The following is an 18,136-nucleotide window of genomic DNA, read 5'->3' as shown; positions in this document are numbered from 1 at the left end:
AAGAAACGCAGATTTAAAAGACATTTCCTTACATGCAGTCTCATTGAAGTTAGCCCAACAAAACGCTCAACAGATATTTGAACCAGGGAGTGAATTTCCGCACTCCCTCCTTTTGTTATAACCATCGGGGTAAACCAATCAAAGGAGAATCAATGGGCATAAACAATAAGATGAGAGGAGTGGAAATCATTACCCGTTTGAATACCGTCCCCTTGGAAATTAAAGACAATGAAATTGACCTAGTGTGTATTAAAGAGATGGTAATCACAATAACAATGTATCTAATGATTATTATCGTCATGTATGGCATTTCTGTAATGTAATCTATCTCATGTAAACCAAAAACAATTACATGCATCTCTTGCACTTGGTTGGAAGTAGGATAGAGACTGTACAAGTCTGGCATAGTGGTATAGACGAAATACAGGAAACCAGAAGTTAGCAATCAAACGCTAAGCTTGGCGCGGAAATCTGTGCTTACAAATGGTTCTATAATTTCGTCTAAGCAAGCCATACGTATCCGTTCAGGTGTCGCGGGATTATCAAGTGGAAACCAGTCATTAGACCCTACTTCTGCTCTTGCAGCTATAATGGCGTCCTTGATGGCAAAAAAGACGGCTGATGCCAAGAAAAATGGTGGCTCACCAACAGCTTTAGATGAGTGGATGGCCTTCACATTTGGATGGCCCTATCAATTCGTAAAGGAAACAACAAAATGGTCAACAGAATGAATCTTAACTTACGCTGGGCGGCCAAGTAAATTCGATCTCCATAAATTCAATTGAAGCCTCAAGTAGTTCAAAGGACATTCACCTACTACAAAACCAAAGCTACTTGCTAATGATAGACAAATTAACCCAAGGGCATTCATCGACATCTTAATCCCCACCCATAACACTTGTAGACAAATTACCTTTCAAAGTAACCTTTAATTGGATAACATGCTTTTCTAAAGTAATCAGCATACCTTCAGAAGTGAAACGCTGAATTTGAAGGGGACATCATTTATGGAAGGAATCTTGTAACTTCCAGGCCCAGATGTGTAGAGGCAACCAGGCGAGATCCATTTATGAGCAGGATCGCCCCGCTTTAGTTCTTCTAGAGCTACCCATCCCAAACCTTGTACAAATGCTCCTTCAATCTGCATAAGAAATATAATATCTATTGCAGTTTAATTTAAATAAATCTCCAATTTCAACCACCCCATCCCCTATTTCGTAAACGAGACTAAAGAAACAGCAAGTTTGACAGTCTGAAACTAGATCAGGATCCAGGAGTTTGTTAGCATCTGCATTAATTTACATGATTAAAGTAACAGGAGATCACGAATATAATGAATAGTTTACCACATAATATGGAAATGTTCTCTTTCTAGGCAAGTGCTTATACTGTATGAAACGTAGGCCAGATATCAGACTGATTGTTTCCTCAACTTGTCTCCGTTCCTAGTTTAGTAACTTAGCATCTCTTGCCAGACTTACGTTGCCAGATATATGGTTATGCTGCCATACTGTGAATCTGGACTACACAGTCTGACAAGAAACAATCTCTCTTTCAGTGTAACATATTCGTATATATGCATGATGGTATGTATCTATGTATATCTATATTTTTGCAACAATTAGCACCCGTTCTAGCCCTATTTACATCAATTCTTGAGGCCATTTCTGTAGTATAATGTTTCTTTCTAAAAATATTTATTCCTATTGACAAAAAAAAATAAAAAAAAACAAACAAACATACCCCAACATGGGATTACCAGATGTAATTTCAGAATGCCAAATGCAGCTCTGTTAACGTAAAGCCCGTTGCAAGTTTCAACATAAGATCCTCAAAAATGGGCTTCAAACGTTATATTAAAAAATTATATAATAAACATGTAAATTCATTATCACATTAATGCTAGGGACTTGAATCAAAATTTGAGAACTAATAAGGTCATAGTCAATGAACAGTAAAAACTAGGGACCGGATACTAATTTTTCCTAAATTAAATAACTTGACAATTTAACGATACTAACAAGAAAAATGGAGGAACGATAAACACCTGCCCGACATCAATTGCGGGGTTGAGAGAGTAACCAAGATCCAAGAATATGTTAGCCGCCCTAGTGTGAAAATCTCCAGTCAATGTATCAATTTCAACCTCAGCAAAAGCAGCCCCATAGGTGAAGTAGCTGAATGGGTTCCCTTTACCAGTTGTCCAATCAAAGTCAATGTCCGGTGTAATGTAAAACCCGTGAGCAGAAAGATCTATCCGTTCAACATAGCATGCACTTGCCAGCTGACAATAAATATGAAACATGAAGCTAACATAAGTTTCATACCATTAGAAATTCTCAGTGCAAAATGCTAGCACAAAAGGGTCCACATATGGTTTAGGGTTTAGGGTTCAGGGGAGTTATATGTTCCAAGAAGTTTGTGACTGATTAAATACTATAGATCATCCTAAGGTATTAGCTATTAATACGCCCATGCAACAGAAACTTTATCTTGGATCATTTAAATCTTTCTGACCGTCATTTTCAGTTTATTTTGGAGTATACAATTAATGGCCTATCAGTTTTATCGATTTACTTCAAAACCATACACAATGTTTTTCTCCTCTTGTTTCCGTTGGAATTATGATTAACTTCTTTGTTTTGGAACGCTCCTGGTGAGTAACTGCCAAAGCATCCTATATGCTAGTCATTTACTCCTTGAGAGAAAGAAGGCAATGAACTTCTATGAAAGACACGATAACCAAATTATAGCACAGTAATTAGAAACTATGACAGGAAGAGTACCTCGGCAAAAGAACTGAAATTTTGCTGTGAAGCAATAGGCTTCATACGTGCCTTAATTTTCTCACATGCATCCAGAACTGCAGCTCCATACATGTCAGAACTCGCAGAAGCTGCTGTTGCCGATGCATTAGGAACCTAGTTTATTAATCCAACAAAATACGATCATGGAATCATCAGCTTTGTAGGCATCTAGAAATAATAAAACAACAGATAAAGAATGGGAGTCTAAATCAGTTAATCACACCTGATAATTTGTTAAAATATTTATTTCAAAAGCTATCCTATCATAAGTGCTACAGAGAATTACAGGCTCTAATTCGTAGACACATTCTCGTAAAATTTGCTATTATCAAACGCATTGCACCAGTAACTGCAGAAATAACACTCCAGCAACTTCCCTAATATAACAATGCAATAAACTTGTGGAGAATGTAGAATCCTACATACGGAGTTCTGAGCCTTACTACATATTAATCTATTGGTCCTGGGCCTCTCCGTCCGTTGCAATTGGTTTTGAATTGAATGGTCTAATTCTAACATAGCTTGAGAATCCCTTAAAAATGACAATCACAGGTTTCCTAAAGAACCTTAAAACAGCAGAAATAGGAACAACCCCTTGCCCTTTAGGCGACAATAAGAGATTTAAAGTGTGCACAAGGTTTCTATCCCATATGATACATATAAAAAACTGATACATTGATACATCTATTACATTATCTTTAGCTTGGATAAATAAACAAGGTGCAAAGTCTAACCACCGAACCAAAGTTCCCCCATAAGGAATTAAAACACTGTCAATTACCTTGTCGGTACTTGTCTCTGAAATAAAGACAGAACTGAGAGGGATACTGAAGGCGGAAGCAGCGACCTGAGCAACTTTAGTGTGTAAACCTTGCCCCATCTCAACACCTCCATGTGTGACTAAAACAGTTCCATCTGTGTAGACATGAACGAGAGCACCTGCCTAAGAGTCATTTAACAATACCTAATCAGGAATCCAATAGCATGATTGCATAGCATTATAAAAATGAAAATCAATTATAGACAAAAGATGGTAAAAAATCCTTTTGTCAAACCTCTATTTTTCTAACAAGTTTATAGCAAGAAAAATCACTTAAATCTGGAACCAAATCACGTTTTATGAAAAATTACCTGGTTCATAAGCTTTAACGTAAAGGCTATGCCAAATTTTGTTGGAACCATGGCAATACCACGCTTCCGCCACCGATTTTGAATATTAAATTGGTCAACTTCGTAGCGAGCCTTCGAAAAGTCGCAAGATAACTTCAGTTGATTCCACACAGGACCCAATGTGCAGTGTTTAAGTTGTTGACCATAATGCAATATTGATCCTTCACCTTGAAAATTAATTTCCTGAAACAAATGTATATAACAAGCTCAAACTAAAAGGAACGAGGCGCTTATGAACTGAAGGTGAAAGTGCAACATAAGGACTACAACATATTAAAATTTCTTTACATACTTTTATCTCCTCTGGGCTTTTTTTGAGTTCTGCAGCAATCCTCTGAATCCAATTTTCCACAATAATCATACCTTGAGGACCACCAAATCCTCGAAAAGCAGTGTTACTTGTAATGTTAGTGAAGCAAACCCTTCCCACAATCCTCACATTTGGAATCTCATAGACGTTATCTGACTGAAACATAGCACGTTCAAGTATGGGAAGAGACAAATCTAGTGAATTTCCAGCATTATTGTAGATTTCAAGATCCAGTGCCAACACCTTACCCTCATTTGTAAATCCAACCTGTGCAAAAGTATATATAACATCAATAGTTTTTATTTCTACTACATGGGATGTAACTTAACAAAGAAAAAACCGAAATCTAACTAAACGACAATAGCACAATGTGTAAAAACAAAAAGAGGTGTTGCTAACATCAGATTGTAGAACCTATGAGCAGGACATAAATTTGGTCATACAATTATAGTAACAGAAGTAACCTTGTACTTTCCAAGAAAGCTATGGCGTTGGCCAGTTATCATCATGTCTGTATCACGGTCTAGTGTAATTTTAACTGGACGATTTAACAGATATGATGGAACAGCGGCTGCAGCAGCAACGACAGCTGACCTAGTCTCCTTGCCGCCAAAACCCCCGCCAATGCGCTTAGTTTTACAAACAACTTTCGACATTGGAAGACCAAGAACATGAGCAACGTATTTCTGGTGCTTCTGAGGGGCCTGCACTTTGATAATTTCATGTTACATTGCATTTGAAAACCAAGTACAATAATAAAGATCATAGACATTTGATTGACACTGGTTCTTGAATCTTTGTTTCCAATTATTGTTACATTGCATTTGAAAACTAAGTACAATAATAAAGAACATAGACATTTGATTGACACTGGTTCTTGAATCCTTGTTTCCAATTATTACATAAATACTTGCAATGCATACAACTGGTACTTATGCACAATAGTAACATGAAGACAGAGGGGAGGGGAGAGGAAGAGGGAGAGAGACGTTATACGTGAAGCGATTGGAAAGCCAAGTATGGTGCTGTTCAAACCCTACCAAAGCAAGTGGCCAAAAGAAATGTTAAGTAAATCTTTCAAGAGTGGGGAGGTGGTTAAGGTGGCTAAGTGCAAGGTTCTTCCACCAGGGTAGGCAACTAAAAGCTGAATCACACTAGCATCAGTCTTAGCCCCGATGAACATGAAGCAATTTCAGCAATAGTCTCTGCAATGTGACAAATCAAGTCATCTTCAAGGTATTGACCAATAGGTTGAAAGGGGTATTGGTTGTAGGTTAACCTCAATGCACATGCGTGCCAGTTTGGAAAATAGCAGATGATTTGACGATAGTCCATGAGCTTCTACATGTGATGAAAGGGAGGAAGGGTTCTTAAATGTCTAGAAGTGGATGAACCGTATTGTATGTCTTTTTTCAGATGACTCCATCAATGCTAGGGTGAATATCGTAGAGTTTCAAGATTGGGCTGGGTGAAGATATAGGCAAGGTGATGGCTCCATATTGGTGGGGGTTCAAGTTTACCAAGAAAAAGTAGCATGGGCCAACTAGAGACGCGAGGGTGAGGTGACAGCAGATAGGGAGCTGGGTTTCAGGGAGCTATCCTGCTTTAATTCTGTATTAATTGCCCAGCCTGGACGGAGCATCACAAAAAACCCATACTCCCACTACATAGGCTGCTTAAAAGAAAATACTTCCCCAAGTGGTACCTCTTAATGGCTGGCTTCTGAACAAGGCCCCATGAGGTACCATAGTTTATTAGAATGAAGGAAGAGTCCTACAGGCGGGGCTTCATGTTATGGGACACTCATAAGGGTGAGGGATAACCCATGGTTATGCAAATTACATAGGTCGGGTCAGTTGCTATCACAAAGGGAAGAGGATGTCCAGCATGTAGCTGACTCAATTGATCCACTCACTTGATGCTTTGTAGTATTCAATGGAAGACGAGGATTATAAATCAATGCTTTGCAACTATGAAGATCAAGTGATTTTTTAAGCGCCCTTGAGTAAAACGGGAGAGTTTTCTTAAGAAACAAAAAGTTATCAAAAAAGGAAAACGGTACAACTTAAGACTGGCACTCCTGCCATATCTGAACTGGTTGAAGAAGCAATTCTTTCAAGGTTTCTAACATACCTGAGTGGATGAGACCATATGAACTTCATTGCCACCATCCATTGTCCATACCACACTGCTATTTGGCTCCAAATAGAAGTGCTCCTGTCCGCCTACTCGAACTTCCCCCTCTATGACGTTGTCACATTGACTTGATTGAAAGCAGAGGTCCACATCCCCTTTCCTTAAACACCTCTTCGTATCAGGATGGAAACTTTTGGCTTCGATGGCATCCTGTATTGATACGATGGCTGGGAGCTCTTCATACTCAACATGAACCTTCGTTGCTGCTAGTTTTGCATTTTCATGTGTATCAGCAACTACCACTCCTATAACCTGCATAAAATGTTGAAAAACACCATAGACAAGTCATAAAAGAGGATAACAGGGTAACATAGCACCAAATGTACCACGCAAGAAAAAAATCCCACACAGCCTTCGATTCATGCAGAGAGAGAGATTAATCTTTTAACCATCATACCTGACCTACACAAGTGACAAATTCCGAAGCAAATAGTTCCTCGTCTTCAATAATTGGTCCAACATTATTATCAGCTGGAACGTCCTTTGCTAAATATATGCCTGCAAACCCAGATGATAACTTGGCTCCAGAATCATCGATTGAAAGTATACGAGCATGAGGCTTTCTGCTGAGTATTAAAGCAGCGTGTAAACCATTAGGAGGCAGTGGTGTGTCATCGGCATATTCCGCCTCTCCTGTAACCTGGTAGAAATTATCATATCAATACAAACACCATACTGCTACTCTCTACAAGCAAAAATTCATGTACTGTACAAAAAATTGTACCGATTTCCAAAAGAAAAGGACCTTCACGCCATTTAATATCACAATAGCAATACATTAAATAATTATGCCGTCCAACTACAAATTTTGGTAGAATAGGCTCCAAACATTACAAATTTGAACAATTGGTATATCAGAAAACATAAAAAACAGTTTGCCAATATATCCATGAATATACCTGAAGTCTTGCTGATAAATGAACTTCGGGAGACCCAACTGCTGTCCCACGTTTTATAACTTCGTAGTCTTGAGCTCCTATAACAGGTGGCCGGTGAAATGATTGTACAGCAGAAAGATGAGATAACGGTACACTCACTTTAATGCATTGCTTCCCTTCCATTTGATGAGAAACCCAAAGAAAAAATTTGAAGAAAAAGCTTACAGTCAAAGATTTACGAAACTCCACCATCCCACCAGGAGCGTCATCCTTGAGCAATACATCTTTTTGCAGGACTTTCAAGGCACCCTGCAACATGTCCTGGTTCCATCTCTTTCCAATGAGAAAATCTTTCGTTCTTGTTGCAGCAAGAGAGACTGGAGCAACTCCACCATAAACAATGGATGCATCAGACACAACCCAGCCACCTCTGTCCTCAAGATGAACACGAATCCCAGCATTCACAATTGCAATATCATCATCCCTTCTGTGAGCTTGCTTATACTCTTTCACATACTCGAAAGATCTAGTCCAAGGTAAAAATACAGAGAGTAAAATTTCACCACTTGCCAGATCCACCTTTCGGTAACCCAGGAAAAAGTTTTCTGCCTGCATCGTTCTAATATTCCCTTTGGAATCAATGATCTGAAATTTCGCTCTAGAGGCCATCCAAAGAGGGTTTAAGTCTGATATTGGACTGGCTGTACAGATATTTCCACCAACACACGCAACATTTCTTATTTGCACCCCAGCAAACCATTTTAATTGTTCAACGAAGGCCTTACAAGCAGAAGTTTCATGAGCTGCGCGTTCTTTTATGACCATTCTTAAAACTTTAAGTAGTTCAGAAAGTCTTACTGCTGAACCTATCTCTATGCCATCATCCTTCACAGTCAATTTACTGAGTTCAGGTACATGCGTAACGGAAATCAAAACCTGATATTGAAGTTTCTTCAACCTCGTTTCAATTCCCACCTCAGTATTGCCTACCAATAATTTTGCATCTGGATATTTTTCCTTCAATTCTAGCACTTGTTTAAGCCTCAAGGGTCGGAACCACTTTAATCCACTAAAACCAGTCAAACTTAAATAAGTCCATTTTCTCAATAATAGCTCAGGAGGAAAAATAAACTCCTTGTCTGTGTACGTGCTTCCATCAATTTCACTGTACGAGACAGGTGCATACCTCTCATCATGAGTACCACTTTCATGAGTGGTGCATGAACTTTCACTTTTCAATCCACATGAACAGGGCTTTCCAGTCGAAGGGCACACAAACTCACCTCCTTCAGAGCTTAGTGGAGATGTATTAACGTATGGTGCATCATTCGTTTTGGCAAAGACACGAAAAGCATCAACAATTGGTCTGTAACCTGTGCATCTACACAAATTTCCTGCAAGACTTTCTTCAATCTCCCCCTCACTAGGGGGTTTCTGACTTGATCTTAACAAGGCGTAGATGGACATAATAAAACCGGGGGTGCAAAATCCACATTGTGAACCATGAGATCGTGCCAACGATTCCTAGTTAACATGAAACAAAATAGGCATAGGTTAGCATCTCAATAAGGCAGGTTACGAACTTAAGAAGCACGTAATATGACTAAACATTCCGTTAACGGAGATTCCATACTCCAGACTCCCCCGTTCAGGACCCTCCCCAATCTCAAAAAAGCAATTCAGTATAATACAAGTTGTCCGATAAAACATATGGTATTTCTCCGATTGTGATATCCTCTCTTTCACCCAAGAAAGAGTGATTAAATCAGAAAAAATCTGGTGCATGAAATGGCCAATCAACTTATCTTTCCTAAAACCTCTTCCGAGAACTAGTATAGAGAAGGCTTTCCCGTAGAGCCGCAGTTCTTCCATAACAACTAATTGAGCTCAGTTGGAGTTGCATTAGTCGTAATTATCCATAGGGTCTGGCATTGGTTTTAACTTTCTGCTTTTATTCAATACCTTTACAGAAACCGCGCCCGCATCAGTCGATGCAGTGGTAAGCACGTATTGATACTTTTAACGTTGAGGTGGTTTCTAGGGTTTTTTTTTTTTCGGTTCTATCAAATTTTCCTAAGTGTATGAGACTCCAACTTTACAACTTTTGACTCTGTACACAGTTGCATACAATCGTGAGTGCAACCTAAGTGATTTTTAAGTCTACAAACACCTCTACTGAATTGCTGATTACAGAATATGCTACAGTGGTGTAAGCCAACAAAAACCCTCAGCTAATTCAGGATTACAAATTATGTAACTGAAGTTTCCTTTTTCTCCCTCCAATTTCCTTCTCATGCTCTATCAAAATCCTTCCAATTCATGGTTGATTAAAGAAATAATCCCAAGAAAAATAATAAAGAACTGAAATCGGAACCCCAGCTTAAATGTTGACCTAGGTGAAACAAATCAGGTGCCCGAGATGCTTAATCCTCTTCGCAATTTAACTAAATAGAGGAAAACCTTGGGTGCTCCTCAAGGCGCCCCTTGATTTCACGTTGCAGATCATTGGTACACAGAGAAAGCCTTTCTCTACCTAAACAAGAGATCCTACCAGCTACCGTGGTAATATTAAGTAATGACGGATACAGGGAAGGGAAAAAAAAGGCAGCATATATTACTTGAATTGGGTGCAAGCCCTTTTTGTGGCTCCCTAGTCCTTCCACTGTAATTACCTGCATCCCTTCTACAGAGTACAAAGGAGCCAAGCATGCATTGACAGCATAGTGGCTGCATATAAAATTTTACATAGAAAAACAAAATAATTTCAGTTTGAAACAAATTTATGCGTGTGCATTTATATTCAAGAGTACGATAGACTCACAAACTTTTCTTCAGTTCTTTGTTGTAATGAGAAACCATAACAGTGCAAGCACCGCAACCACCTTCACCACATCCAAGCTTTGTCCCTGTCAAACCTAAATCTTTTTTGCCACAAAGGAAATAGAAATTCTAATTAAGATTTTAATACAACATATGAACCCAAAGCGCGCATCACTTACATTAAAGCGACTGTACACGAAGATGGACAACAAAATCTGGAAGAACACAGCAGTTAAGAATGTATAAGAGATGATATGCAGCACAAAAAATAATTAACCATTCTGACATTTATTCACAACAATCAGCTCCGTAGCTCAATAATACTCTTCTTTCTTATATAAGAAATCGAGATTCTCATTCAAGTGCAATGAAACTACAACACAGGGGACAAGGCAATCCCTAAACCACGCCTGAGTTAAGACACCAATGAAAACAAAACAAAAGAACAAACTAATACAGAACCTTAAAACATGATTAAAATGAAGTCCATAAGAATGTCCAAAAATAAGGTATGTATCTCCAACGGTCTGAATGCACCTAAAAATTTCCTATTACTCTCTTTATCCAAACAACCCAAATATCTTCAGGACAGTACATCTTCTCAACATCATTCCCCCTTTCCTGCCTCCAAAAAATTTAGGCTTCTAACGAAATAATGCATTACAAGATTCCGGGGTTGCACAAACTCAAACTCGACTCCCTAAACAGCCTCATCCACAAAGACAACGCAACGGGACCAACAAAACATTAAATGATATTTCATTCAGCATCCATTGAGGAGTAAAATACCAACAAGATTTCCTCTTCCGCACCATGAGGGGGTGTTGGGAGTGTGCAAAAGGTGTAGTGGTACAGGGCCCCGAATTTCTCAGGGACCCCAAAATTTTGATCCTAGTATATATCACAAATGTATAAATTTTATACTAAATTTTTTTTTTATTAGAAAGAAAAATCATCATCATTTGATATTATCTATATTATGAAGCTTATACTTAAAACATTTCTTTAGCAATAAAAAAAACTTGTGTATTATCTTCTTTCACTTTCTTAAGCAATAAAAAACAAACTTGCGTATTACTTTATTCCAGAAATACAAGTGTATTTCCGTATCTATTTCATTCGTGCTCCATTTTTTCATAGATGAACCATAAATCATAATTTCATGACAATTGGAGATTATTTAATTAGTAAGAATGAGATGTTGATTTCAATTAAGTTTAAGTATTTATTGTTGAATTCTGATGAATATATTGACCAAAAACTTTTTTTTTTTTTTTTTTTTTTTTTTTTTTATAAATAAGGAGGGCCTCTTTATTAAGTTCGCAAAAGACTTCAAAATGTCTGAGACGGCTCTATGTGCATCTTAGGTGGTACTTCTGACCTTCCAAATTGCACCGAAATGGGCAAAAAGAGAAGAGAACTAGTACCATCCATGGGATCATCCATCATTGAATTCTCTCAACTCCATAGTGTTTGGGATAAAATCTGAACTTTGGGCTAGAGAGAAAGTCGGCCCAAACCCAAGGCCCAAAGGAAAACTTAGGAGGCAGGAAAGAGGCTTTCGGCTGGGCACAAGTTACAAAGGCCACCTGCTTACCTGCTCAAAGACCACAGGGGGTAGGCTATTCAGTCACTACACAGCCCAATAAAGTACTTTATTGGTGGCATTCATGTAAAAAAGCTAATGAGTCATCACCAAACCGCATTCGGGCACCGCTATTGCTACAGGAACCCAAGCTGAAGTCGTCTATAAAAGGAGGAAGAGAAGACAGAATTAGGGACACTCAAACAAACAAACAAAAGCCAAAACTCTGCTCAAGCCAGATTTGCCTTCAACGAAGCTGTAGTCAGCACAAGCCTTCATCCCATTCGGGATAAACCTTCCCAAACCCCTGTAATAGCTCTGCTACCTTGTTCATGGTGGTATCGATTCATTTTGTATCCTCTTCTCCCCCGTCAACCCCTTTAAAAGCTTTCAGACCTCTGACAGAGCCACAAAGATAGATTTTGTAAGAAGTTCAGCCTTGGCCGATAAGGTTCAAACTTACCCGACTATCTTTGCTCTGTCTTTGTCTTTTCTTTCTTTTAAAAGCACAATAACATGTTATATATTCCCAGTTATATACAAGTTATTTCTAGCAAAGTCATAATGAAAATGAGTCTTCAGCACTTGAATCCGATCTGAATCGCGTCAGAGTTCAAATCAGATCTAAGTCTTAAGCCCGGCGGGCATGTAATTTAAAGATCAGTTTAAAAGTCCTTGGCCTCAAGGCATAAAAAAGAACTCTATGTGGACTCAACCCATCCACGACAATCCTTGATAAGCGAGAAGTCCGAAGTTACTTGGGGCGCAAGTAATCAATCTATTTCTCCGTTTTGTTGCTATTATATCTTGATTCGTAGAAAAGGCTTAAGCATGGAGTGAATTCTGATAGAAAGCCTCAAGGCCTACACCTAAGGCCCCACGAAGGCATCTATTTAGCTTCATTTCATGTTGCGGTCTAGTTGGTCCGAGTATAAGGATTAACTCTGATGGGAAGCCTCAAGGCCTATACCTAAGGCCCTACAAAGGCACTCATTTGGGTTCGTCCTACCTCTTGGATTCAGATAATCAAAGGTATAATAGTGATAAAACTCTGGCAACCATAAAAGACCAAATATGATACATCCAAGCGCTGGTTTAGTTTGACAGGAAGCCTCAAGGCCTATACCTAAGGCCCCACAAAGGCACCTGTTATATCTAACTTGGTTTCTCGGGCGTATACATATTCAATCAAAGCTTAACACCCATTCAACATCTGCCATACTGAAGATGGCAGTGGCACGCCTGAGCACGACAAAGTTAATCTTGATTGTGAGCCTTAAGGCCTACACCTAAGGCCCCACAAAGGCACCCTTTCAAATTAACTCTGTCCTTCTCTTTCAGAACTGCCCGACGAGCCTTGCCCGAAGTGTGTCTTGCCCGACCAAGATCTGCCCGACAAAGGCTTGCCCGAGCGAGCCCGAGAAGAAAGCAGAAGTACGACAGATACCCTCAACCGACGCCATTCTCCCAGGGGAGCTGTGTGCTCGTCCGCCAGGAGATTCCTGCGACGAACACATAGTGATTGGAGTAATTTGAACTATGAATACAAACAAGGAATACAAGAACTATGACATCTTGTAACCACAACAAACTTGACAGATTACAAGACCGAACTAATCTGAGCTAAAAAATTTCTCTTCCCACTTTTCCTGGCAACCAAACAAACAAAACTAGGAAAACCCAGTTGCAATTACAATTAAAATGACAAAAACAAATGATCAAAAATCAAACCTCTGAGGTACTCGAGAAGGGTCAAGTGGGCCAACCCATCAGGCAAAACTCTACGAACTCCATTGACATATAGTATGGTCTCTTTTGACTCCTCCCCCGATTGTTCCAGCTCCTCCTCTTCCTTCTTCAACGATCCCATAATTTTATTTTCTGTCTTTCTTTAATTCCTGAGGACCCAAAAACTTCAATCTCTGTAGTTTCTTTGTATGTGAGAGATAGAGGCAGAGAGAGAACCGGGGGAGAAGAAGATGAAATGAAACAGTAGGGACGGAGGAATCGAAAGTTCCGTGTTCGGATTCTTGTAGGAAAAGATATATAAAAAAGTAAAAAGATAGTTTTACAAGGTTTACAAGCACCATGCCGTTTTGCTTCATTTTCTGCAATTTTCTTCGCTCCCATTTTGTTTTTTTGGAAAAAAGGAAAATATTACGTAACTTTCTGATTGGTACTTTTACTGCTTTTTGTACTTTTCTTTTAGATTCTACTCTTTACTTGTTTATTATATAATCATGCTTTTGACTTTTATTTTTGGAAACATTGGTGGGATAATATTATCAAAAAATAGGAAAGAATATCTTATAAAAGACTGAGGTCAGTGCTGGGAAGAGTCGAAAGATAGTTCAACTAAACAAAATTGAGCTCATTGATGACGTGGTGCGATTACTAGTCCATATATATATATTTTTTTTTGGGTTATTCTTAAATTTTTTTTTGTTTTTAATATTTCATGCATAAAATATTTTTCGTTTCAGTTTGGTACTTAAAGTTATAATTCTTTGACACTTTTAGATACTATTAAGTTTTTCATCAAAATTTCCGTTAACTGATAACTTGATGTCCACGTAAACAAGGACTCAATATGGGTCCATGTGAATATTAAAACATTAAAAAAAAAAAAAAACTAATGAAAATGGCTTGAAAACTTTGAGTTTTAATGATAAGGACAAAATAAAGGGTAAAGTGAATAGTACCAGAATTGACTTTTTAGTGTAAAAATATGGTTTTTCGTTAAAGTGAACAGTACCGGGTGCTTTTCGTTAAAGTTCCCTAAAAAAAATTAAAAATTAAAAATTAAAAATAATAAAAATTAAAAAGAAAAAAAAATCTTCTCTTCCCCTCCCTCTTTGACTCCCTCGGATCCTTGATCCCTCCTACTCCTCCCTCTTCACCTCCTCAGCCCACCTCCTCCTTTTCCTCCACCCTCTTCACCTTCCCTCCCTTCTCTATCTCGGGAACAACCTGCACCCACCCCAACCAATACTACACTAGCCCCGTCGCCTTCCTCACCGCCTCACCAAAACCCTAAACCTCCAAATCCAGACCCTCAATTTCAACCCATCCAAATCTAAGCCATTCTTCCTCACCTGGCCCGGGTCCCACCTCTCACTCCATCTACCCTCTTACACCAGCCCTTCCCTCACCACCACATCCCTCCTCTAATCCATCCATACCCAACCTGATTCCAGATTCGGACTCTCCATCCACCAATATTCATAAACCTTCATCTACCAACTTCGATTATTGGGACGAAGGCGAGTTCAAAGGCTTCCCCGTCCAACCCCAGCAACCACAACAAAAAACAGCCCCTCGACGACCCTACAATTACCGAAAAATGCAACTTCCTTATTTGATTATGATTCCAAACCCTCTGATCCCAAGCCCACCGCTGCTCCGAGACCCTTTGTTGTGGATATCGTGTGCGGAGGGTTCCTAATCATCTTCATCATCAACTACTTTATTAGGAAGCGGGTGAACGAGAACATCGCCCTAGCTTGGGTGGCGAAATTCTCCACCAAAGATTTGATTTTCGAGAAAAATTGCAGTCTTTTGGGCGTCAGAGACGGCGATGACGGCGACGACTTGCCCTTGCTGTTGAAGGAATAAGTATGACGTGTTCAAGTTCTACGCAAGTGGGCAAAGGTGCTGCCAGGGGCTTCTAGCGACAATGGAGCTCAAGAGCCGCCACGATTTGACCTCCTCGATTTTCAAGAACCAATTGTTTAAGTTGTTTTTTTAGTTAATGTGATTAATTATGAAAAGGGTGATTATGAACCCAATGCCTATGATAATTGAGCTAAGTGATTGGTCGTTTTTCATTTTGAATGAATGAGAATAAGTAGTTTAGATTTAAATGTATAATTCAAATGTGATGTAAAAGGGTATTAGAACTTCGTTTTATTTCAAGTATTCATTTTAGTTTGTTTGCATGCAAATTGGAATAGTTTGGTCCAATTCTCAATGGAAAAATAACAGTTTAATTAGATTAAACGCGTGATTAAAATCAATCAAACACAACACAAGGCTCGTGTCGGATCAATTCAAAACTATTCATGATCATCCTAAGACCCAAGATGACTATATAGTCCACATAAGGATGTTAAGCATTTGTTAGAATTTCCATATAGTCTCGCTCATTTTATCAAAACAGTGGAAGTATCATATACTACCAATTCATCTTAAACTTAGACCAATAGTTCTGATAAGCCCAATTCCTTTTCAATAAGATTAAAATGAAATTGATGTAGCCTAACACTACTCCCTCAACAAAATATGTATTAAGTTGATAAGTGAGAGATGCTTTGAACATCTTTTTGTGGGCTTTCCACCTGGGTAGGCTCCAATTGTTTGTGACTCATACACCATATTTGTCCAGTTCTTGGGTATACAAAGTATGTGCTTACATTCAATAGGAGTCTGTAAATACACATATGATGTAGTGAAGGTAGGCAACGAGTGTGGTCAATATCATATTCTTCTGATTCTTGAACTCCTACTCAAACTAGCATGGTGGGAATGACTTAACTAAGTGCAGTGGTGACAATATGATATTCATCTTAAGTATCATTCTCTAAAGGTTGTAAATGGCTAAGAGGCTCTTTTTTTTCTGAACAAAAATGCCTAAAAGAGTTATCCCCTCATCATTATGTTGCTAGCCAATATAATATTCTTATGAGGTAGGTTTAGTAATAGTGAGCCTCCCATACCCCACTAAGAGTTCAACATAACTCTCAGATTCCATTTAGAGGAATGTGGAATTTGCCAAAAATAGTGGGTGGTACTATTTGGTTTAAGACCCAATCAAGTAGTTTTAAAATCAACAATGAATTTGATTTCTATTATGTTATGTAGTTGACGACATGCTTAGAATTACACCTACCATTATACTTACAAAAAGGGCCTTAGAGCCCAACGTTTCCCTGCTTTGTACTGTCACATTGAGAAGTCTCAAAGGTGAATGGCATAGTGTATGTGCTCAAGCAATCCCCTCCTCATGAGGATGACTTCAAAGGAAGAGTGTCAAGGTTACACTAGATACTATGAGGATGATTTACATGCCTAATGCTTAAACTTCACTTTACTTGGTGAGGAGCTTAAAAAGCTACATAAGCACATGGACACTTCTTATGCCATGGTTGATAATCTGCATAAGATGCATGACATAGAAACTAGTAATGTACATTTCTCAAATGTCTTTAGTCTGCTGAATGCCCCAATGGAAAAGGGGACATCGGTCCAAAAACAGACAAAATATGGAAAAAGATCTTCCAAGATCTTGGGAGTTTATGAACTCCCCTTGATGGGAAAATGTCCTAACGCTTTTTCCTTGCATCTCTCTCAAATAATTTCACTAAGTTTATAGTAAACTATAAAGTGAATAGATTTGATCACACCTTTTCAAAAATGATTGACATGTGATGTGAGTTTGAACAAAGTGTCAAAAGAAACAGTGGGAAGGATGATGTAATCATAAAGAAAAGGTTGCATAAGAAGAAGGCAAAAGGAACATGCTTGCTTTGTGGAAAGGATGAGGGTTGGAAGAAGATATACAGGGTGTGCATTATGAACCTTATGAAAAGAACTTTTGAATGGATTATTTTTGTCATAGAGAGTGCTTTTACAGTGAGCTCCAATTTCTGGATATTTTATTCAAGTGCTAGTCAACATATCTGCAATTAGTTTCCGGGACTAACAAGGAGTAGGACACTACGCAATAGGGAAATAATAGTGCGAGTTAGGAACGACACTAAGATATTTGCAAAAGCAATAGGCACCTATATGCTTAACTACCCTATTGAGAAATCTTAGAACTTAAAAATTGTTTGGCTAAATAGCCAAAATGGTCCCTGAGATTTGTATAACTCATCACTTTGGTCCCTGAGATTTCAAATCAATAAAAGTGGTCCCTAAGATTGTCCACCATCCATCGTTTTGGTCTTTCCGTTAAGTGTCCCGGAGCTCTTGGCCGGAAGTTTGGGCAATTTTCAAAGCTTCATAATTCAATCGTTTCTTAACCAAATTCGACTCATAATATATCAAAATGAAGATACGAAAGTGTAAAATACGTTTCGAGCCGTTTTCCGGCCAAACCATGGATAGTTAGCCATCAAAAAAGGTATAATTCTCTTCGTTTCATCCAGAAGTATGATTTTCGTTTTTAAATCACTTGGTTTCGTTGAGTATTGAAGAAGTTATGAACGTTTAAAGTTTACTCAGTTTCCGGCAAGTTTTCAAGTTTTTCCTCGGACCAGTCAACTTTGAGGCTATTTTATGGCCGTCTCCGGCAACCATTAGGCTTCCAAATAGGTATAATCTTATTCTACACTTTCCTATCTTCATTTTGATATATTATTGGTCGAAT

General features: G+C 38.6%; 1 protein-coding gene across 2 annotated transcripts; it reads right to left on the bottom strand.

Moving 5' to 3' along the window:
• Positions 1-212: 212 nt before the first annotated feature.
• Positions 213-13,803, bottom strand: LOC126614755 (xanthine dehydrogenase 1-like). 2 transcript variants are annotated; one of them, XM_050282411.1, is made up of 14 exons: positions 13,498-13,803; positions 10,183-10,282; positions 10,034-10,088; positions 7,383-8,885; positions 6,881-7,123; positions 6,421-6,735; positions 4,752-4,991; positions 4,270-4,554; positions 3,939-4,160; positions 3,589-3,750; positions 2,787-2,921; positions 2,048-2,284; positions 968-1,141; positions 213-688 (listed from the first exon to the last, which is right to left on the bottom strand). In XM_050282411.1, exons 1-14 carry the CDS (start codon positions 13,634-13,636, stop codon positions 446-448), a joined length of 4,053 nt encoding a protein of 1,350 aa, XP_050138368.1. In that variant the 5' UTR covers positions 13,637-13,803; the 3' UTR covers positions 213-445. The 2 variants fall into 2 exon arrangements, with proteins under 2 accessions (XP_050138368.1, XP_050138367.1); XM_050282410.1 differs by having other exon boundaries at positions 9,980-10,088; positions 13,498-13,802.
• Between the last annotated feature and the right edge of the window lie 4,333 nt (positions 13,804-18,136).

Source organism: Malus sylvestris, chromosome 3 (assembly GCF_916048215.2).
Source record: "Malus sylvestris chromosome 3, drMalSylv7.2, whole genome shotgun sequence".
NCBI lineage: Eukaryota > Viridiplantae > Streptophyta > Magnoliopsida > Rosales > Rosaceae > Malus > Malus sylvestris.
This window is presented reverse-complemented; position numbering and strand designations above follow the sequence as displayed.